Consider the following 23,669-nt stretch of genomic DNA (forward strand, 5'->3'; position numbering starts at 1 on the left):
TTATAACTGCCCAACTACATCTTCAGCCAATACAAATATTTTGCAGCTATCTGAAAGTTAAAGCTTCATTAATTACCTAATTTCTGTAGAAGTTCATGGCAGTGTGTGTTATATGTCAGAGCCTTTAGTGGAAATAACACTCGAAACTAGTGACTGTATACTTTTTATATAACAAACTTACCGGCTGCAAGTCTTGAGTCTTATCTCTGCTGTGTTATGAGTCTGGCAGCTGTGATCTCGGGGTAATTATTGCAAAACAATGCTTTTAAAAATGGAAGCACTAATGAGCTTTGCTTGTCAGAGCAGATCTTCCTTTCTGCACCTCCAGAAGACAAGAAAAGAATGAATGTGAACAGAGGAGGACTGGACACCTAAAAGCCTACATTTAATCTCCATGCATATGATTTGTAAAATTTTTCATTGCATCATTGTGGGAATTTCCTGTATAATCCAAAAATCAAGATGACTATAAAATTGTAATGAACCTTGAAAAGAATTTCCACCAAACTTTGTTTAAACTTTATTGAATCCACTAAACCTAAACAAAAAATGTTGCAACCTCAAGATGAACAACTTACTGACACCACCAACATACAAATGTAAGTTAATTTAAAAGTGGGTTAATTACAAAATGCCTTTTGGTGTGACTGATTTGGCATACATCATATTGGAGCAGCAAAACAGATGTTAGAGTGATGCAGAAATAATTCTTAAGGAAAATAGATCTATAACTAAGCATTACAATGTAGCTCTGGCTGCATGTTAAGCAGCCATAGCTACTGCCTATGCTGGTTTTGTTTCTTCCTGTCTATCTCAAATAAAAGCCAGACTTGTGGAGTGCACAACTAATAGTTGTGTTCTCAACAGATTCTCAACAGATTTAACACCTGAGTTGTGGCAAAAAGGCCCCTTTCTGTTGTTCTTAAAATGAAAACATTGATGCGATTTTCATACATAAAAATATGTTTTTGCAAAAACAGATAACTTAATTTTAAATATATTTTTGCATCTAAAATAATCTTTAAAATATATTTACAACGATATGAAAATGAACTGAAAAACTATCAGCACTGGATTAAACCACATTGTTACATTTAACAGACATTTTGCTCTTTCATTTTAGTAAGAACTTTGTGTTTGTGCTTCACTGAGAATTATTGTCTTCCTTGGTGGCACTGAGACAGCTGCTTTAGTCAAGCTCTTATCCAGGTTCAGTCTGTTTCTTTGCTTTGCTTTGACCACAGCCATTGGAGAGAAGGAGGCCTAACATAAATATCTGAATGCAAATGGAAGAAACGTTTTCACAACTTTCTCTCCCAGGTCAAGGTTTTTTTTTCCACATACAAAAAAACCCACTGTCCTGCAGCAAAAACCAGGATAGGTCAAACCATCTTGGTAGGACAAAAAGGTGTCCCATGGATTGCCTTTAAGAACTAATGGTACCCCCCATTTGAGAGCCAACCAACTAGGCGACTCTGGAAGGGAATTAGTTGCACTTCATTTTTAAAGAGGTCTCAGAGTAAAAGGAGCTAAATAGGAATGCATGCCAACATTTTAAACTTAAATTTTCTTCTGGAGAAAGTTGAAATTTTACAAGACACAGCAACATTTGTTGGTCCAGATTTTACTTTTTTTTTTCAGCTTTTACCTTCATTATGTTGGTTTAATGTTTTATAGTTAATATGCTGTTTCCACAAGTAATATAGTTTGTTACATCTCTTTGTAGCTTTATGCTAAATTGCTTGTTATATTTTTAAGTCTCATCTTTTGTATCTTTTCATATCCTATATGCTTGTTTCTTCTCTAATAATCAAGTTCTAGGCTCCCTCTTATGACTTGTCTAGACATGGCCAGAACACAACATGAAAGTGATTCACCTTCGGCAGACCTACAGCAGCCACATGAAAAAGTTAAACAGTTTAGAAAGATTAATTTGCAAGCCGTTATTTTGTTTAAGGTTTTTACATAAGTAGAAGGAGCTGGGTTTAATTTCAGGATGAGCTTCATGCATTCTCGTCTTTTCATGCATCATCTCCATCCAGGTTTGTCAGTCTTCTGGATCCACCAATCACAGATAGGCACCTGCACATTGAAATTTGCATATTTTGCAAGAAAAAGCACCTTACCACCCCAGCCCAGCTGTAACACTTCCTGAATTAATTGATGTGTAACCTGATTATGCTATTGGTGGAAAGCAAAGCAAGTTCAACACTAAAAGTCAAGTCACTCCATCAAGTTGACAATATATAAAAATGTATATATATATATATATATATATATATACCCTGAAATAAACCCGAGATTCGCCCCAGCAGTTCAATAATCAACGCAATACACCTCAGTTGACACAGCAATCTTCAGCATCACACTTCATTTAATATACGAAGCCACACAACCATTATAAAATGTGATCTCTCACCACACACACACTAGTAGTAAGTCATTACAGAGCTCTGACAGAGACTCCTCTGCTTCTTGTGTAATGGTGGCTGGAAAACAACATTTTGGAGCATTACTGCCACGCAACTGGAATGGAGTGTGGATTGGGATACTAACCTGCTACATATAAACTGCTAAGAAAATATTTAAACAATATTGTCTCTATTAATTTAGCCTTTTTCAAGGTACCTCAGCAAAAAAGAAAAACATTCTTAACTAGACTTTGTCTGAAAGGTCTTGTATGTCATGTTGCAATTTGTAAATTATGTACCAGTTCTCTTTTCTCGTCAGCATACAGTATTTGGTGCAGAACAATAAAACATGTTCAACTGTATCTTAGAAACACAAGTCACATTCCCTTCAGCAATTTAAATAATGTATTGTTTAACCCAGTGTCCCCTCAACATTATCTGGATATGTTCATTTTATCCTTTCTATTTTGTTATGTTTTCCTCATTTTGTCAAATTTTCTCTGAATGTTAGAAAGCCTCCAGCTAATTATTTCTTCTCCCCGCTGTATCTTCCATCTTCCCTTGCCCTTTTATTTAATTACAGTTTTATTTTTTCCTTTACTGAATGGTTTCATTATTTCAATTTGACTGCGTTTTGTAGCGTGTTTTGCATATTAGTTTGCCAGCTTGTTTCCTTTTTATTCCTTCATGTGAAGGTATCCATATAAAAGTAACAATTAACCCCATCGCTTTGATTGTGTACAGTAATTTTTGAATTTCGAATAAAAGGTCTGACCTGCGGTCTGGATGATTTTGTTTCAGTGAATATAATGCTGAACAAGAATCAGGGCAAATTAAACTTCTTAACAGATAGACGATTCCCAATATTTCTCCTTTCTGTACTGAGACTCCCTCACTAATTGTTTGACCTGTTTTAAAGCTGAATTATGGAAAACACTGCACCAGAAATTTAATTGCGCTTTTATTAATTAAGCCCAGTTGATTAAGTATAGAGAAGATGGCAACCATTAGCTCATTAGGATGCTGTATTTGACTCAAATAAATTAGAGTTTAAACCTTTCTTTGGTTCGTTCAAGCCAGTTTGTGTGGTGAAACTGTTATTGTTTATTAAATTATTGCATAGTATCAGCGTGAAGGCAGATCCACGCTGGATGTTATGTAAGAACAGAAAGTAGAGCAAAGTTTACACACATGATTGTATTGTCCCTGGCCAGACCGAGCAACCTTTCACCTACTTTCCCTCCCAAGCTGACAGCTGCTGCGCTGCTGAAGACAAACAACCCGCCTGCGTTTACAAACCACAGGTAACTTACTGGCATTCGCGAAAGGTTTAGTGTCTTTACTGGTTTTTTCAGTGCCACTTTAATTCATAACCCTAAGCGGAAGTCGGTAACAAAGCCAGCTGTGAGAAGAGGTGTACAGTTTGTTCCGCTTGTAGCTTTGAAACTGGATTCCGGATGTAGCTTTAAAAACCGGCGGCAGCTTCATGGTAACAGCTCATTCTTTAAAGCCAGCAGCTAGAGGCTATTCATGGGATTTCCAGGGAAGCTGCTTTCAGCCTAAATCTAGAAAAAACGCCACGATATGAGCTGAGAAAGCTGAGTGTGTGTGTGCTGTTAAACTGCCAGTTACCTGCTGCTGTTTCCTGAAACCTACATAATAGTTACAGATTACAGGTAGTGTTTAGGGGGCTACGATTAAACATTATCTTAATGGGCATTTAAAAATATATATAACCTGACAATCAGAGCAGCAAAATAGGCTACTCTTGACAGCTATATGTTTTTAAACTTTATTTGTGTTATTTACTTATTTGGCTATTCTTCAAATTGATAAATCATGTTTTGAAACGGTTTTTTAATCAAACTGCTTAGAAGCTAGTAAAACTTAATGTAGTATAAATTCTGACCAGGGATTGTTTGTGTTGATTTTTAGTTTTAGTTGTTGAACTAAATTCCCTCTCTGGCTCGGCGAGCCTGATGTGTCATGCTGAGGAGTTAGTTCAGTTTTTTGGGACATGTCTAAAACCAGCAGGACAATAGGCGTGGAGGACTAGATTTGGACACTCTTGTTGAAGATTATCTCAAATCAACTGGTATAGAGCAGAGTTTCTCAACCCTGGTCTAGCACAACTGATTCAAATGATAGTATTATCTCCGCAGCATGCTATCAATAAGCCTGTTTTTCGCCCATTCATTTAAGTGAGGTGTGTGGCTGTAGGAGAAGACCTCAAACATGCAGGAAAGTGGGTCCTGAGGACCACGGTTGAGAAACCTTGATGTAGAGCAGGCGTGTCCAACTCCAGTCCCCAAGGACCGATTCAAACAGCTGAATTACCTCCTCATCATGTCATCTGCAGGAGCCTGGTAATGAACAATTATTTGTTTCAGGTTTTGTAAACCAGGAAAAGACCAAAAAAATGCAGGACACCAGCCATTGAGGACTAATTTTGGAAACCATGATAATTGTTTTGGTACAAATGTTTTAGAATGTCTTTTTTGTTACAACCACAAACGTTAATGTATTTTATTGCGATTTTGTGTGATAGACAAACAACAATTTGCACGAAATTATCATTAACTATACATGGCATTAAAATATTTAATCTGAAAAATCTGAAAAGTGTGGCATGTCTTTGTAATCATACGTCATGACATCATAAGTCAATACTTTTTTAGAATCACCCTTTGCTGTAATTGCTGCAGCAAGTCTTTTAAGGGTAGCTATGTCTAACTGCTTTAAACACAAAGACTGAAATTTCTGTCCATTCTTCTGTTCAAATGGCTAAAGCTCAATCACGTTGGAGGCAGAGTGTCTGTGAAAATCAATTTAAATCTTGCTATAGATTCTTGGTAGGATTTTTAGTGTGTGACTAGGACATTGTAACAAAGGAATATGCTTTATCTAAACTATTCCACTCTTGCTCTGTCTGTATATCTGAGTGAGCCGCCACATCAATGAGGTTTTCTTCGATGATTGCCCTGTATTTAGCTCAAAACATCCCCACAGGATGATGCTGCCACCACCATGTTGTGTTCAGGGTGATGCAGGGTGCAGCGTCCGTTTTACCAGGACATGTAGCATGTCGTATATATGCAAAAAAAAGTTTTGTTTTTTATCTCACCAGAATATGCTATTCCACATATTTCCTTGTTCCCAACATTTTAAATTGGACTTTAAGGGTAAGGGTTTGTTATTGTCACATAAAGGCCAGATTTGTGGAGTCCATGGCTATAGTTATTCAGTCAACAGATTCTGCTACCTGAGTTGTGGATCTCAGCAGCTCCCCTAAGCTACCCTGAGCCTCTTGTCTGCTTCTCTGACTAATACTGTCATTGCCGATCTTGTCAGTTTAGGTAGACCGCCATATCCTGTTAAGTTTGAAGTTGTGGCCTTCTCTTTCCAATTTCAAATAATGGATTAACCAGCGGTGCGCTGGTTAAAATGAGATGTTCAAAGCTTGGGACCGTCCTTGGTCTACATAATGCACTGTACCTATTTTATTACAAGCCCTAAACGCAGAACAATTTCTATCAATTAAGTTTTTTTCCCCTGAGTTTTTTAACATAAAAGTAGATAATTTCCTTCTCTTTCTGCACTGTTTTTAGTGCTGGGCATAAAGCTACGTGGAGAGAACACTCAGAAATGTGGATGAGTACATTTGCACGTTTTGCCCATCCTGTCCTGCAAAGGAGCACCTCTGCGATGGTCTGCAAAGCACTAAGGGCTTGTCATAGGATGGAGCTGCCTGCTGCAGCACCAAGTTTCTGCATGACTCCGGCACATATTCGTGGACATCAAACCCTTGGTTCTGCTCCCCTCCCTGTGGCCGGTCACTCAGTGAGGCATGTCCGTGCCCTGGATAAGGAGAGGCTGATGGCGGTGGAATGGGAAGATGGAGGCCAGAGCTTGTACCCATTCACCTGGTTGAGAGACAACTGCCAGTGTCCACACTGCACCCTGCAGTCAGCAGAGGCCCGCTTGCTGCTGCTGACTGATCTTGATATCCACACAGGAGTGGATATTGTGGAGGTTACCAAAGACTGCAAGGTAGGCTGTTAGCATTGTATGGCATTGTCCCAGAATGAGTATTATATACAGAGTCAATGGGATCTTATGTTGCTTTGCTCTTGGTTTTACTGCTTATTGGTATTTGTTACTACCATAAAACACAGTTTTTTCCAGTTTTTAGCCAGCAAAGTCACAAGCATACCAATGAACAATTAAAAAGATTTAATTCCTGCAGCTATGGACATTAGAAACAGTGTTGATTGGTTGTGTAAATGTTATTTGTTTTATTACCATGACATTACCATATGTTTAATACTTTATACATCTCATCTATGTGTAAATGCTCAATTTTTATTCAGTTTTACATGTGCCTTCAATGGGTTTATTTAAGTCATTTATAGGCTCCTGTCATGCTTTTAGTTTTATATTATGGCAGCTGTCTTTATGAAATGTACCTAAATATCCAAATGAGGTCTGGGAAAGCTGACCACTGGGTTCAGCTGCCTTATGAGCAGGAAGGGAGATGATCTAATTTTGGCATGCTGGCCCAGAACCTTAAGCCCTCCAACAGGATCACCTCCGAGCCTGAGGTGCTTCTCCCTGAGGATTTAGCTCCTAAAGTGGGGCACAGCTATTAACAGATTTGTTTTTGACTGTCCCAGCCATCCAAGAGAGTCCTTCTCAGATGTTGTTGCCTTTTTTATGTAAATTGACTAAAATAAAACATGTGTCACTTTCTGTTTCCTGTACCAAGATTTGCTGGATAGCCTTGTACCGTACACACTCTCTTTGAATTCTATGAGAAGGTTATTCTTGCTTCTAGTTATTTTTTTTATTTTATTATTATTTTTTTTAACAGTGTCCTGTCCAGCAGAATACCGCTCAGAATTGTTGTCTGAGTGCCAAGAAAAAGCCCAACAGATTTACTTGCACAAGTGGAGCAATACAGCTAATGCTTTAAAGCTCTGCTTGATATTTATAAAATAAATTTTATTAGAAACTGCTTTGGGATTATTTTAGTTGTCACGGAGACAGAAATGAAAAGTGAAAAAAAAAGAAGCCCGAAAGAGAGAAAGGGGGGGTAAAAAGTAAAAGGGGAGAGAAGGAGAATAGAATGGAGGAAAGAAAGAAGGATGGAGAGAATACACCTGCAGAAACATTCATATTACCATCTTTTTTACCGAAAAGTGCGCAGTACTTATGAATGCAAGATGTATTTAGTGGTAAATGCTGCTTAATATTGAACATTTGTGTATCTGTTAACACCTGAATCTAAACACCTGTGGGTCTGAGTGTGAGAGCGCTTGTGTATACAAGGTTTCTCCATATAAAATATGCAATAGTGAGTGCGAGGAGCCACAGACCTGCCCCCCTGGACCCGGGACACCAGGAGAACCACCGCCGGGACTAGCCCCCTCCCCCCCCAGAGAAGAGCAGGGGAGAGTCCCAGGGGAACCACCCAGCAGCCACAGTGCAGAAGCCCCAAGAAGCTGCAGCGACGAGCCCACAGGCCCCATTGGCATCCGCCTACGCCCGAGCAGATCCAGCCGTGGACCCAGACCCAAGACCCCGGGACATATCACACCCCAAGCAGAGGCCCGACAGAGCCCAGGGGTCCAGACCCCGGCAAGCAGCCACCAGGAGTGAGCCAGCACACAACAAATCACCCAGCCCCGGATACAGAGAACCACAAGTACACCGGCGGGCAGAGACACCAACCAGTTTGGCGGGGAGGTAATAGGCTCCACATTTGAACGAGGGCACACGACCAACATGCCCAATCACCCCCGAACCGATGGGGCAGAGCCAACAGAGCGCCCAGTCTCCGATGCCTGGCACTGGACTGCAGCCACAACCAGGCAAGCGGGTCAACAAAACACATCCCACACCAACACAGAGGCCGCCAAGAAGAAACGCCCGACCCAAAATAGCAGGCCCACCCAAATGCAAGCTCCGGGCCAGCATAGGCACATGCACAGCCCACAGACAAAAGAACCGAGACCCGATGCACCACTCCGCCCAACACCGTGCCGAAGGGAAAGACGCCAGGTTCAAGAACATGCGCGACCCCCATAGCCCTGCCAGAAGCAGCCCCGCGAGAAAATCCACACGGAAGCCCATAAAAGGCAGAGAGCCCACAGAGCTAAAACCAAAACCCACCAAGAAGCCGAGACCAGTCCACCCCGAGATCAACCCTGGAAGGCCCACCCTCCCAAACCATGCTGACCCCTCCGACCCCCCTCCCCCAGACAGAACCAGGACTAGAGTCAGGAATCGGAACCCTGACAAGGAACCAGAATCCAAACCGGAACCACCCAGGACCAAACGATGCCCATCCCCACCCAAGGCCAACCACCCACCTCCACCCCAAAGAAAACCTACACCCACCCCAACATTCGAAAAACTCCCAGAATATATAAGACATTAGACACCCAGGTTGACTACGCCCCACCCCCTCCCACAGATCCTCCGCCCCGCCAGCAGAGTGCACTCCTTTAAGGAGTGCTTTTTCTCTTGCTCTCGGTGGAAGACGCACGCATTTTCTCTCCCTCCCTCCCCGCTGATCCCTGCTTCTGCTTTTGTCTGTATTTTTCTCAGAGCCTCGCTTTGCATATCCTCCAAACTTGTAAATTATGGATTTGGTCAGCTGGACTCTCAACGTAATTGGTCAAATTTATTTTTTTTTCCCACGGGAAGACAGGGTAAAGGAGACCCTCTTGTCCAGGCGGGACGTTCTTCTCTGGAAACACAATGGATTCCTGGCAGCAATGGAAGATTGTGTGCCTGACTACGATGTCGGTCGCGGACATAGAAAATGTGTACATATTTGGACTTTTGATAACAGGATTTCTGCTTTTTGGAGTTGGTGGTTACCTGGCTTATCGAGTGATTCGCAAAACGTGGATGGCTGTTCAAAGCATTCCAAAGCTTCCTGCGATGTTAGATGGAGTCTGTAGAGCGATAAACACTCAGACTGAAATGTTAAGAGAGCAGAATCGCAAGCTGGACACGATTCTTGAACAGAATCGCAGCCTGGCAGCGGTTGGATTCAGAGGTTAAAGGATAGAATCTTGGAGAAGTTGTACGCTCAAGATCTGCGGAAAATACCAGAAATTTGGCTATTTGGATTCGCAATTGAGACACACCAGTAAAACTCTTAAGGTGCTTGGAAATTCACAACTGCCTGAACCACAACATTTATTGTTTTTCTAAATCCGGCGCCCCAATGTGGCGTTGGCAACTTCTGCTAACTGGGTATCCACAAAATATCTCCTGGATGTTATATAAACACGACGCTCTTCCCCAGTACTCCCCTACCAGCTGTGTGCTGATAGGACTATGCAGCCGATGGATAAAACTTCCACCTCTCTTCTCAAGGACAATGGCGCTTCTATCAGTGTTGACAGTCTAATTCTTGCAAACACACTCAGACTTACATTCGCACCTCAAGATTTCACCGTACCCTTGCTAAATCTTTACTTATGTGTGTGTTGCTTACCCCTGCTGAGGTTTCTTTGTACTGTTTCAGACTCTTTTCTGCTAAGAATAGAGTCTGAAATATGTTTTTTTTCCCTACTATCTTACTTTACCTAAATGTGTTATTTCATTAATTTTCATAGATTTTACCAGCGAAAACCAAACATTATTAGTAACTTGGACTTTAACTGCTCTTACACCAATGACCCAGCTTTCTTAATTAGATTACTTAGTTCAACTTCAGCACCAGTAAAAGCAATATATCATTAGCACCTGAAAATGTGGATTAAAGCTGTTTTGTACCAGTGACTCAGCTTCACTAGTTAGAATTCAGTGGAATGATGAGACTTCTTAGCACAAGATGCTTTCCCCTACATAAAGGACTTAATGATATAATTACCTCTTTAGAAAGATTGGTTTAGAATCAGCTCTTACCAGTAAAACCCAAAGGATTATTAATGTTATCTGTATCATTGTAATATTGACCAGAGATTTTTAGATTTCTCAGAAGGATTCATAGATTTTTAGAATTCTTAGCATTTGATTTGTTTTTCTGTGTTCTTTGTGATTGTATTGTAATTGTATGCACAGCGCCTTGAGTGTCTCGTTACTGAAAAGCGCTATATAAATAAACGTACCTACCTACCTTACCTAAGGAGAGAGTACCTGCATGAGATAGTACCTACTCGCCAGTTTAGGAGGCCCCTACACCCACCGATGCACTGAAGGCCCCCGGGCTGCCAGAGCATGCGCGGCCCAAAACTCTGGTGACATACCCACCCGGACCCAAGCCCCACCGGCCCAGCCAGGGCCCCAGCCCACCCAGAGCCATCAAGCACATCCCAGACCCGTCCAGGAGCAGCCCGACCACCAGGCCAGTAACCTATGTCCGCCGACTCAGCCTCCCCAAAAGCATCGCATGCAGCCACCAGATACCACCCCCGAGAGCCACCAAAGCCCCACCCCGGTTGGGGCCACAGCCACAGCCCCCGACGCCAGACCGCCCAGCGACCCCAGCCCAGGGACACCCCAAATGCCCCAAACTCAGACACCCCTCCGCAACCGCCACAATGCCCCACAGGACAAAGCCAAAGGTGCCCCACTAGGTGATGGAGCCGATTAAAGGAGCCCAGAGTGATTGATCTGATGTGGAGGCAGAGGCTGTCTCAAGACTTATATAATCCAACAGAAGGTTTCCATACTGGTTAATATTAAGAAGATTTTTATTTTTCCTGAGGATAGTTTTCTTAGCGATACATAAGGCAGTGAAAACCATATGAACTGAATTTCTCTATGGTGACATCATCTAAGTTGCCCAACGAGCAAACTGAGGGGGAAGGTAAAATATTACATCTCAGACACTTTGATAAGTCTTCACATATCAGGCGCCAGAACCTCTGAGCAGGTGTACATAACCATAGTGCGTGGATGTAATTGTCAGGTGTATTGCTTGTGCAGTGTAAGCAAGTATTAGACGGTGCAAAACCCATCCTGAACATCCGTATAGTATACTCTGAAGGATTTTATGTTGTATTAATTGTACATATGAGATCAAAATGTTTGGTCAAAGTTAACTGATAAGTCCACCACCCATTTCGTAATAGGAAGGGAAATTGATTCATCTATATTAGACAGTATCCTGTATATCTTAGACATTAATTTGGAGGGGTTGAGCTTTAGAAATTCTAGTACACTTGATGGCATTTGTAACCCGTTTGTAAGCCTAAATTTATTTTTTATTGTATATTTAATTTGTTGATATTCTAAAAATGTATTCTTATCCATCCCATATTGTATAATTAATCTGTTAAATGGGATGAACTGAATTCATTCAAATATATGTTCCAGGTATTCAATTCCTTTACTCCTCCAATCTGGAAAGTTTATCATATTATTTTTTTGTAGGATGTCAGAGTAGTTCCAGATGGGTGTACGTCTGCATGGGATTAGTGGAGACCCTGTCATTTTTAGATATTCCCACTTCCCACAGCTTCTAGTTATTTAAAAATAATACAACTTTGGCTTCATCGGGTGCCTTTAAATGCATTTTAATTGAAAACGGTCAAAGTAAATCCTCATATTGAAAGTCTTATTACTTAACATTTATTTCTGCATTTGTGGTCTAAACATATTTTGTGAATTTGAAGCAGTAGATTAATATTTTGTTTAAATATTTTAAAAAAGGAAACTCTCATCACATTCAATGTAAACTGTTCATTTAATCACAAAACAGCACCTTCTTTGTTAATGTGTTGCCGCAACAAATTGTCAAGAGTTGAAGACGTGGGATAGCTTTGAGGAGAATCTGTTTGCTGTTTTTTCCTCAGGTTTCAATTGTGTGGCCCGACCAGCACATGAGCGTGTTTGATGCAGAGTGGCTGAAGAAACGCAGTTTTTCTGCTGCTGCCAGGCAAGCAATGCAAGAGGAACTGTTCCTCAATGGTAAGTTAACTTCACCTTTTCTATTCAAAAAACACATTTTCCCATATTTTAGAACTTTTCCCCTCTCTATAATCATGTACCTGAGTGTGTCCTGCTGCAGATATTTGGCTGCTGTGGTTTGAAACTGGTGATCACTTTGCAATTATTGTTTATCTAATGGCCAAAGAAATTATTTTTTTAAGAAGGCCATAAATCACAACACAGCTGTCTCGTAATTGAAATAAAGAACAAACACTTTGCTGAATTACTTAGTTTCAGAGCTGTAACTAAGGGCAATTTATCAGCTTGCCAAGCAGCAGGTGTTTTCTGGTTGTTCATAAATAACAAGCCAGCATGTGAAATACAGCTTAGCACTCATAACAATTCATCTTGTGTGACAATATGAGTGTCACTGGATATGCCTTTGCAATATACTGCACAATGATAACCCACAAGATTAACTAAAGCAAACACTTTTTATATTCTCAAGGACATTACAAATTTCCACTTTATTTTATTTTAACGCAATATAGTTCAGCTAATGGGTAAATGAGGCTGAAAGTCACTCAGGTGAATTTATTCTCTTCCAGAGACTGTTGTTAAATGAAAAACATTTTAGTTTGGTCTCATTCTGTACATCTTTTTGCGGTTTTGTTTTTGTAAGTATTACAGATTTGTTTCAGAGTTGCATTTTACCACCAGTAAAGTGTTTTAGGACTGATCCTGTAGCTCATCTGGTTCAGTCCTATGATTAAATGTCCACTTTGAGCTCTGCCCTCCTCTTCTTTCTACATACGTTTAAATTTAGACTTTTTTTAAAGCATACATTTCTGAAAAAGTTTAAAAGAAATAGTTTGATTATCCAATGGAAGCTTTTTAAGGACTGAGAGAACTTCTTCTTTTATTGAAATATGATGGGTAACACTTGGTCTTAATTTGATAAATAGAACATGCGTTTTTATTTAGGCGTTACTTAGCAGCAAGCTTGTATGTGTGTGGCTGTGAAAAAGACTATTAACTTCTGCTCAGAACATGAACATTAATGGCTTCATCAATCTGCTAAAGCGATTGTATTCAGTTATTCAGACGTAGACCACTCTCATGTTAATGTTCCTCACTGTTTCATTCAAACAGTGACAAAGAGCCAATGTGTGCAGTTGATTTTTCCATTTGCATAAGTGAGGTACTTCAGTCTTCATACAGTTGTATTTTTTTTTTTGTTTATTCTTTTTTGAAACTATCTCATTATATCACCATAACAATTCAAATTTATTGGTAGCTTGTGAATATTGTAGGAAAAAGCAGAACTGCTAAATAATGGTAACTCAAAATATCATTTATTTAATATTAAAGGTTTTTCAAGTATAGACGTGGATTAATAAGTTTGTATCTTGTTCTTGTAGGTCAGTAAAACAATTCTTTATTTCTCCTGAAAGGTGAATCGATTCAAAGCCATTGCTCAATGTATACCTGCCTGCCTCGAGTATGTGACAGACTGAATAAATAAAACTGAAAGGAATAATTTTTTCGATTCTAGAAGAGACCACTAGTCCTTGCATTGTAGCGATATTTTATGCTTATTATTTTACTTAGTATCATAGATGCCTTTTAAAGGGCACAGACATACGGCAGGGTAGCTAGGTATTGTGTGTGCCATGCGGAGCAGAGAAAGCAAAGTTTAGAGCTTTCTGACAAGCATAGTTTATTAATATACATGTTTCTCATAATTTATAATGTAAAGGCTATGAGACCATCTCCATCAGCTCCATGCTCCTTTGAACACGTTCTAAGAAGAACTGTAACCCCAGGGTGGTCAGACAGATAGTGAGGGAAAAAGAAGGGAAACCATTTAAAACTAAGCTTTACTCTAAGATAAAAGTGAGTCACTTTCTGATCCATAGAAGAATATCCAGAAAGTCTTCATCATAGACAGAAAACCACAAAACACAAATATTTGCATGTTCACAAAATCCAAGAAAAAGGCAAAGGTTTAACAGAAAAGGACAACACGTACCTACTGTGAAACATGGAGGGAAGTTGGCTGTTGCTTTTGGGCTGCATTGCTGCATCGGATTTAAGGAACCTTGAGTCTGAGCAAGACACAATGAAGTCTAACAAGACATCCTGAAGCAGAACAGACTATCCAGCATCAGGAAGCTAAGCCTCAGTTGCAAGAGGATAATGACCCAAAACATACAGCTAAGCACAATCAAGAAGAGCTGGGAAAGAACACTAGACTGTTCCTAACTGACCCTTCATGGGCCCAGATCTCATCATCTGACTTAAAATCTCAGTGTGGAGACACCACCCTATAAACCTGGAGAACTTGATCAGGAAGAGCAGGTATAACTTGACAAAAGCAGGTGTCTAATTGTAAAAAAAACAGAGGCTACTTTTAAACCCAGAGGCTTAAAATTAAAACTTTCTTCTGTTGATTTAGATGTTATGTTTTGGGTCATTGTCTTACTGAAAGATGCTGCTTCTTTTCATCTTGAGTTTGCTAAAAGAAGGCTGAAGGTTTTGTGCCAATATTGGCTTGTTTTTGGAGCTGATCATAATTCTCTTCATCGTGACTGAGGCCGTAGTTTCAGCTAAACATAAACTCCTTCAAAGCATGATACTGCCACCACCGTACACCACTGTGGTTGTGGTGTGCAGCCTCGTTTTATCTGAACACAACACATTTTTCACACTGCTTTCTGAGAGGTGTCCAGTTTGTTTTTGCTAAATTAATATTTTTTTAGACTTTTTTTTTCCTGGTTTGAAAAATAAATAAATAATCTGTTGTCTTATAGCCCAGGCACAGCAAGAGAACAAGAGGTTGTTAAAGGAGCTGGAATAATTTCTGGAAACCTTAAAGTTCCTGCAGGCCTCTTGGCACCCTTTCTGACCAGTTTTCTTCTTGTTTTTTTTTTTTTTCAGTGGTTTTGGAGGGGTGTCCAGTTCTGGATAATGTCTTTTTTTTTTGCCTTAGTTTCTCCGCCTGATGATGGCAGTCTTCATTGTGTTCCATGGTACATCCAATCCTTTGTGAAAATTTTTTTGTACCCTTTTCTTGACCGAAACCTTTTGACAATGAAAGGACTCTGGTGTGTTTTCTGTCAAATGTGACCAAGGAAATGTCAGATAAAGCCAACAAGAACAGCTCAACGTTAGTTTGGGTTAATCAGAGATACTATAACAGGTCTGTGCTGGCATTAACATGAATGTTGTGGGCCCAGTCACGTCTGCAGTTGTAAGAGGGTGTGCCCACTTATGTACCCGTTATAGACTTCATTAAAGGTGGAACAACATACTGCAAAATTTTACAGTAACTTGCCATTGGGAATTCAAACCGCACACTGACCTGTTCTGTTACTGTTTTAGCAGGCTAAATATTTCACTCAACAAAAAAACAGTTCATTCATTTTTAAATTCTTTTTTTTTTTTAATATCATCTACAATTTTTATTTTCTAAGTGTTCTTGAAGACTCTAAAATAACTCCTTTAATAGTATATTTACAGTGGCTCAATACGCTTTCCAGTCTTCCAGACAGCAGAGGAGGAAGTTCAGCTGTGGAACAAGGTAGCAACACTTCAGTGAAGCGGGGAATGGACTCTAGTCAGTTTGTGTACACACACGTGGTCCTGAAGGACCCACAGGGCTGAGCGGCTCTTGTTCCACTCTGATTAAGAGTTATGTGTGAGTGTGTGTTTAAATTTTAGAAGTCCTCTATTCATGTGGAATTGTAAACAGATCCCCCTTATAGCAATTTACAGATTTTTCTTTTCTTTTAAGCAATTACCTCTGAGCCAAAAAGACTCCGGGAACTAACAGACAATAAAACATGATGTGTGTGCACACACTGTTTCATTATTTCCTCCTGAGCACACGTCTTACATTCCTTACACCACACTAGAAAAGCTTACATTCATTATAAGATGAATGTTGCTTGATTTTACCCAGTTTCTCACTTCTTTCTTCTCTGTTGTCTTAACTTCCTGAAGCAAAATCCACAGTTTGAATTTCTGTTGTCTTTTTCATGCAGCGCAGCTAAATTTTACAGGCCCAAGTCTGCCTGTTTTAGTGTTGTAGCTCTGAAAGTGTGGCACGCAGGGGACGCTGAGGTCAATATGATAACTGGAGCTTTGGGGCTGTTTTTCACCCTGTACTATGTCGTCTGTTTCAAGTTTGAAGTAATGTTTTTTCCTTCAGCCTGTTTGTTTCTATGGTGTTTCACATCTGAAACCGCAGCGTGCAGCTCAACAGAGGGAGATAAAAACGTACTTTTCCATCATACATTTAAATACAGTATGTGAAAACGGGAACTGAACTAAATTACAAGTGTCTCTCGCACTTTCAAAGCAGTTTTTTACGAGTTTTTTATGACTCATCGTGTCAAGTTTAGGATCCACTTGACAAATGTTTTCAGTGATTTTTAGATGTTAAATGTAAGTTTATATTTGCTCCTCAGTTAAATCTGCACTTTTATTTCCATTTTGTCACCATAAGTGTAATGGGTGCATATGTGACTGTCAGTATCTTTAACTAATGTCCTTGTACAGCTACCTGAACTATGTAATGCTTTGAGAAATGGTATGAGTCAGTGAAGCTTTGAAAAGGCTGACGTCTGTATAACCTAGGGACTTTTTCAGACCCCTCCATCTGTCTCTGCCTTATGGAAAACTGATTTAAAGTGAGGGACAAGGAAAAAGAGCTGCATGTTCTTAAAAATACTGTCTCACTCCTGTCAGTATTTCCTTTCATGGGAACGAACAGATCGCAGAGTCTCCATATTCACGTTACTCGAGTTTAAACACAGAACCTCCTGGTTTCCAGAAACTGGGTTGCATTAGCATTTATTCAGCATTTACAGTGGTCGCTATACAGGTTAATACAAAGGTATTTATCCTCCCGCATTTTATTATAACCACAGATATTGATGCATTTTAGTGCGATTTGCTGTGATACACCAAAAAAATTTTGAACATCACATGAAGGGAAGAGGAAATGAACGCATGGTTTTATATTTTTTATACAGGGCACAATACATGTGGCATGCACATATATTCTGCCCTCCATACTCTGATACCCCTAAATAAAGTTGCCTTCAGACATCACATAAATAGTAAACAGGGTCCTACTGACTGTAACTTATAAATCCAGCAGTTCTGTGAAGATTTGTCGGAGAACATTAGTGAAAGACCAAGGAACACAGCAAACAGGTCAGGGATAAAACTATGAAATGTGGTGGGGACTATTTCTCACAACGCACAGTGAAGCTGGTCAGAGTTGATGGAAAGATGAATGGCTCTGAATACAGGGCAAAATGAGGTAGAAAACCTGCTTAGAAGCAGCAGAAAACTTGTTAGACGCGCCCAGTTGAAATCCAGATCTACATTCAGTTCCAAATCTATGGTAAGACTTGAAAAGCAATGTTCACATAGGTTCTCCACCCAGTCAGAATTTGAGCTGTTTTCAGAAGAATTGGCAAAATTGTAAGTCTCTATGTGCAAAGTTGGTAGACACATAGCACTAAAGACTTTCAGCTGTAATACTGATTCTACAGAGTATTGGGTAAGAAGGCATAAATAAACACATTTTACATGGTCACTTTAAAACGTTTTGAAAACCCTTTTTCTTTATCTTTATAGGTCTATCACATAAAATCCCAATAAAAGGCACTGATGTTTGTGGTTGTAACATGAAAATCTCCAGGGGTATGAAGACATTTGCCAGGCACACTTATTATATCTGAAGACAATAGTGAATTCTTGAATTGGTCCTTGTCAAAAGAAATACCCTGTTTATCTAAGGTTTGTTGGCGATAAATGTGATACTCCTTCTTCTGTTTGAGGAGAAAACGTTTTTCCACCAGGACTCCTGAGTGGATTTGCTTTGATTCTGTAATGAAATCTAGTACTTCCTTTATTAGTCACTCATCAGTAGAAAAACTTGAACATCAGTCAAATACTGTTTACCCATTTTCTAACCTTAAAGTCGCACACAGAGTAATTTTTCCCCCCGCTCCGACCATGTGAACTTTAAACGTTTCATGTCACTTACAAGACTGGGGGTTTTAAATTGTTCCAGGGAAAGCTTGCCACTCACAATGCAGCTATCTGCGATGACTCCTGCTTTCACCAATACATCTGTCAGTGATTTTCTCCACGCCTGCCAGATGCTTTCAATATTTAAATCATGTCATCACCCTAAGCCTCCCATTTTTGCTTGTCATGTTTGTTTAGCTGACATCGGAATGATGACAAATTTCATGTCCCTGTGTATGCAGTGAGGTAAGATTATGCCCAGAGATTGACATTTAGTAAATCTATTCTGTCTTCCTGTTAACGATCCCTCACCCTACACAAGGCATAAAGACAAGTGTTTGTTAACAGCTTGAGTCTTTTATTGGTGAGAGTTATTTAATTATGCCTTGATAATACACCAACAACCAGTGCTTTGTGTTCTTCGGCCCACCTCCTCTTCACGTTTAGTGTGGTTTCACACATCAAGTGAACAATGCTTGACTGGTAATTTGATGGTGTAGAGGCAGGAAACAAAAAAGGCTTAATGACTTTCCGCTCCATTTACATTTATCTTTCAATAAGTGCTTCACTTGGTTCTGTTGTTGATATATCCACATTTGCAGTGGAGCTTAATTTTTCTGACCAGATGGTTCCAAGTATTTGTCAAATGATATTTTGTGTTCTTGGTGAAATTTCTCCTATTAGAATTACTTTACTTCATTTTATTCATGTTAAAAATATTCCTGGGTATTAGTTTTCAGCCATCATCACGTTTCCTTCTGTCTCTGACAGAAATCAGACTAAAGTTTTATTACCAGGTCAGTCAGGACAAAATTATTTCCATTTCCTAAATGTTAGAGTAATATGTTTATTACCCTGAGATGGCAGTTTATGCATTTAAATATTCCAAGTGTATTTATTAGTCAATGCAATCAGCTAGGCTTCTTTAGACAGACGTCTTTTTATCTATTTGAATGCATGTATTGAACTTGGGTGTGGCTGGTGCTAAATAAGAAAACTGATTTCCATTGAAATTACCACATGCAGTCCACATGTTCAGGGCACCCAGTGTTGTTTCTACACGCCATTTACACACTGTACTTCTGTGTCATGATGAATGGCAAGCAGCATTTGCAAAAGTTTAAACAGACATTATTCTTTATTTTTTTATTTGTTTTTAAATGGATTCTCTCTGCATATTAGATTTCATTAAGGTTCAGTATGTTTTAATGACCTATTTTCTAGCTTTAAATACGTACAGTTTTCATAAGTCACTAATCCATTTCAGTTTGACATTCATCATAAACTTACTGACTGATCGGCTCCTAACTCTCCTGCGTAAACCTGTTTGAGTTTGGATTTTTCCATCATTAAGGCTGCTGACTGATTCTTTCAAGCACCGGCAGATTTAACAGGTTATCACCATGCTGGTGGATTCTGGTTTCAGTTTATCTTTTTTTGTCACATCTCGTCAGCTGTCAGTCTCCGACGGGCTCCTGGAAACGCGGCTTCATTTCAGTGGGAATTTTCTGCGTTCTCCCAAACATTAACGTCATTTCACACAACATTTAGTTCTTTATAAATACACATTTTCTAACAGTTGCTCTCATATACAAGTAAGTACTGTGTCATCAGCCTTAAAGTGTTTGAGGAATTTGTACTGTAAACCACATCTTGGGTGTTTTTAATTTGTTATAATTACTTTCTTTCACTGTTTAGTGTGCTGTAATGGACATCGGGTGGTTTCAGCAACTAACACTTCTCAAATAATGGACTCGGTCCAACAATTTAGATTGGGCCCCTTTCAACGAGTTTTTTTTTTTTCTCGCAGCATTTATTTTCCTGTAATTGTTCATGGATCAGCTATATTTAGGTCAGTTCCCACCTCTTTGTCATCTTTTTTGAACTTTCAACATCACTGTCAGACTGCGGGGGAAGGCTTAATGATCATAATGATTGGATTTTTCATTTCTCTGGAAAGGCAGGCGTCCTGCTTGGCACTCGAAATAACACTGACAGCATCAGGTAAGGGTTGCCGAAAAATGGACTCCCAGTTGAGGAACTGCTGGAGGGCTCGGCTAAGTTTTACAAACCAAATTTTCAGATGCAGAAAGTGTTAGGTTTGGATTGCAGCTCTCCAGTGAGAAAACAGGAAACACTGCTCAGTTTGTCTCCTTGGAAATCCAAGAGTGGCTACACTGTCATACTGCTGCTTTGTTTTATAAATAGGTGTCTTTCTTGGATTAGTAAAGGATGGAGTGAGTTTTTTATTTTGCAGTTTCATGATATGTAAAATATGAAAATATGACAACATAAAACAAAGCAACCATTCAGTAAGTCAGAACAAAGTAAAACCTACAATAAGGGAATCACATTTAAACTCCAGGTGTAGATTTTTTTCCTCTTCAGGGAAAATGCTTACATGCCAGGACTCCAGATTCTGACCACTTGGCAAAGACATGGATGTTTTTCTGTCTTTACAACATGCAGAAAGAAAGAACTTCTAAGCCTCCACCTGTTTCCTCCATGGCCTCTGCCTGCATTCAGTTACTGAGTTATTATTCAGCATAAGTGCCAAAATATTCATACCCATACTTTTCAGCTAAATCAGCAGGGTCTGTGTTTGCATTTTGTCATAAGCGTCGATAGGTTATATGAACTGAGACCCAGCTCCTGTCAATCCTTCACAATAAGCATGCGCTCTGAACTTGAAATGTCATATTTTCCGTGTTATTGAAATGACTTGCAGCAGTGGCTCTAAAACGTTTTATAACAAGTTACTGCTATGGTTTCATTGTGCCACCACACTGACAGACAATTTGTCATGACTTGGATTGTTTTCCATTTGTTTTATCCTCTTTCTTATCTATTAGGACGGTATTTTTGGCTGAAGGTTGGAGTTTGTTTTTTTCAATTCTTACTCAGAAGCTAGAATTTTCCAGATTGAAGTTGAAGAAACTTTGACATAACGTGGGAAGGTTGGAGGTTTCATGCCAGTCCCGAGCTTAAAATCCAATATGGCTGCATGTTTAAAACTTAGTGATTCTTTCAGACACATGTGGTACTCTACAAGTACTGTTGGTGAATATGCTGTTGTAGTGTCTGAATAGATAAAAAGGAAACCAATACACTGTTATTAACTTACGTAATTGGCGTATTTCACAGGTTATCCGACTCACAACGGGGACTTGGTTAAGTTGGGTTTCATTTTATTCCCAGAACCAGAGTCCACCGGTCCTTAGTTAATTGCTGTGTGTTCCTGCTGTAGTCGTCATCAAGCCGTAAGATTATTGTTCATTTCATCAATAGAAGAAGTGAAATCTCTTGACTTTAATTAATGACTGTAAAAACAACAAACAAAAGTTAAAAATGCAGGATAATAACTATAATATCCACTCTTCATACATTAAGTATTTGATAAACATTTGGATATTTTTAAGAAACCCTGAGAAGGCTGATAATGGTGGAAAAATTTGTTCACAATAATCGGGATATAAAACTTTCATATCATTACTTCCCTTTCTACATTAGGGTCAGTCTAAATGGAAATGACAAAAGTGTGAATTTTAAATATTCAGCATTGTGGCGGTTGCACCATATGGGAAAGATTGTAGCCCATTAGGCCATATGTCAACGCTGTTTTATAGAAAGTGTATAAAACAATAAATTCTCACTTTTTGCAGCACAAATTATTAACCTATCAGTAGTTCAGCTAATATTATGACCAACATTTCCAACAAAATCATTTAACTCACAGAAATCATTTCAAAATGCACTTTTACTTTCTAGTTATTATCATCATTGTTAATTACTGATCACACTACTAATTTTAACTGTCAGGTATTATACCACATCTTTATCGTGTTCGGCTTCCCTCCATTCTTTGCTAAATAATCTCAATAATTATATAAAATACTCTTATGATTTCAAATATTGAAAAGAAAAGATTAATATCGGGTACATGAGAACAACCTCATGTGTGAGCACCTTGGAACTTCTTCTCGGCATGGAGTATGGAAGGATCTCACCTTATTTTCACAAATGAATGCTTAAAATGTAATTTAAACAAATATGTCTAAAACAATTTTTTTATTTGTGAAAATGTGTGTGAGAAAAGTAAATGGAATAAAACTTCAATATCCATTGTAAAGTAAATCTCATAATAATATTAATAATAATAATAATGAAGTATAAAAATGGCTCGATGGTGAAATAAACTAATAAAGAGATGATATGATTTGAATCCTGTAAACTTAAAAATAAAACTCACCAAAATACACCCTGTAATATAATAGGTGCATATTTGTCAACATACACGTTTGCATTTATTTCAATAAAATCAGGTTGGATCAGATTTTCAACACATAGCCCGTTTTTTTGTTTTTTTTTCAAAGGGTTATTTGTACCATCTGGCTTTAAATCCCTTCTCAGTACATTCCAGGCAGACCACTGTAGTGAGCTGCTCCAAGCTCAGAGATAAAACTTATCCAAGTCAAAACAAAAGCTCTGTGGATAACAACAGTGATTGAAGCAGAGCCTTAATGGACTCCCACCAGAGGAGAGCGATGCAGGTCTCCAAGCCTCAGCAGAGCACAGTGAGAGCAGAGCCAAAGAGGCAGGAACTGCGTAACAACCACAGGAGTCCGTGCTTCAGGTTTCCTCATCTGGAAAAGCCACTGTAGCAACTGTGGGAGAAACACGGGAGGGAACTGTGCACATATACTATCTTGTCTGGCTGTCAAAAGCTGCCCCTTAAAGCACATGCCAACACTTTACTTCCTGTGAATGCCACAGTAAATTTACACAAATGACTCCACAGGAAATATCTTGAGGCAGTCGTATAGTCTGTATATTTTTATTGCAAAGAAGGTATTAAAGAAACTCCAGGCAGATTGTGATATTTTACGTCTGTTATCCACATCTGGAGGTTATGCAAGAAAAACTGAGTGTTGCTCAATCAAATGGAGTTGTTCTTTTGAGGCCTGGAGATATTGATGTGCAGTTTTAAAAAAATATAGATTTTAAGAAACAGAAGTTGAAAATGTTTTTTTAGTATTTAGCTATGTACAGTTTTCAACATTTGATCATGTTATAGCCACATACTTCAATGTACAGGGGTTGGACAATGAAACTGAAACACCTGTCATTTTAGTGTGGGAGGTTTCATGGCTAAATTGGACCAGCCTGGTAGCCAGTCTTCATTGATTGCACATTGCACCAGTAAGAGCAGAGTGTGAAGGTTCAATTAGCAGGGTAAGAGCACAGTTTTGCTCAAAATATTGAAATGCACACAACATTATGGGTGACATACCAGAGTTCAAAAGAGGACAAATTGTTGGT

The 23,669-nt window shown here is 39.2% G+C and overlaps 1 protein-coding gene across 2 annotated transcripts in view; it reads left to right on the plus strand.

Moving 5' to 3' along the window:
* The first annotated feature begins 3,626 nt into the window (after positions 1–3,626).
* Positions 3,627–23,669, plus strand: part of bbox1 (butyrobetaine (gamma), 2-oxoglutarate dioxygenase (gamma-butyrobetaine hydroxylase) 1) — a 31,484-nt gene continuing 11,441 nt past the window's right edge. Inside the window, exons 1-3 of one of the 2 annotated variants that reach the window (XM_047362654.1) lie at positions 3,627–3,715; positions 6,020–6,461; positions 12,227–12,341. In XM_047362654.1, coding sequence (XP_047218610.1) covers positions 6,057–6,461; positions 12,227–12,341 — 520 coding nt within the window. In that variant the 5' untranslated portion in view covers positions 3,627–3,715; positions 6,020–6,056. Of the gene's footprint in view, positions 3,716–3,768; positions 3,901–6,019; positions 6,462–12,226; positions 12,342–23,669 lie in introns of those variants that run through there. The other variant, XM_047362653.1, reaches the window with a different exon arrangement.

Source organism: Girardinichthys multiradiatus, chromosome 4, assembly GCF_021462225.1.
Source record: "Girardinichthys multiradiatus isolate DD_20200921_A chromosome 4, DD_fGirMul_XY1, whole genome shotgun sequence".
NCBI classification, from domain to species: domain Eukaryota; kingdom Metazoa; phylum Chordata; class Actinopteri; order Cyprinodontiformes; family Goodeidae; genus Girardinichthys; species Girardinichthys multiradiatus.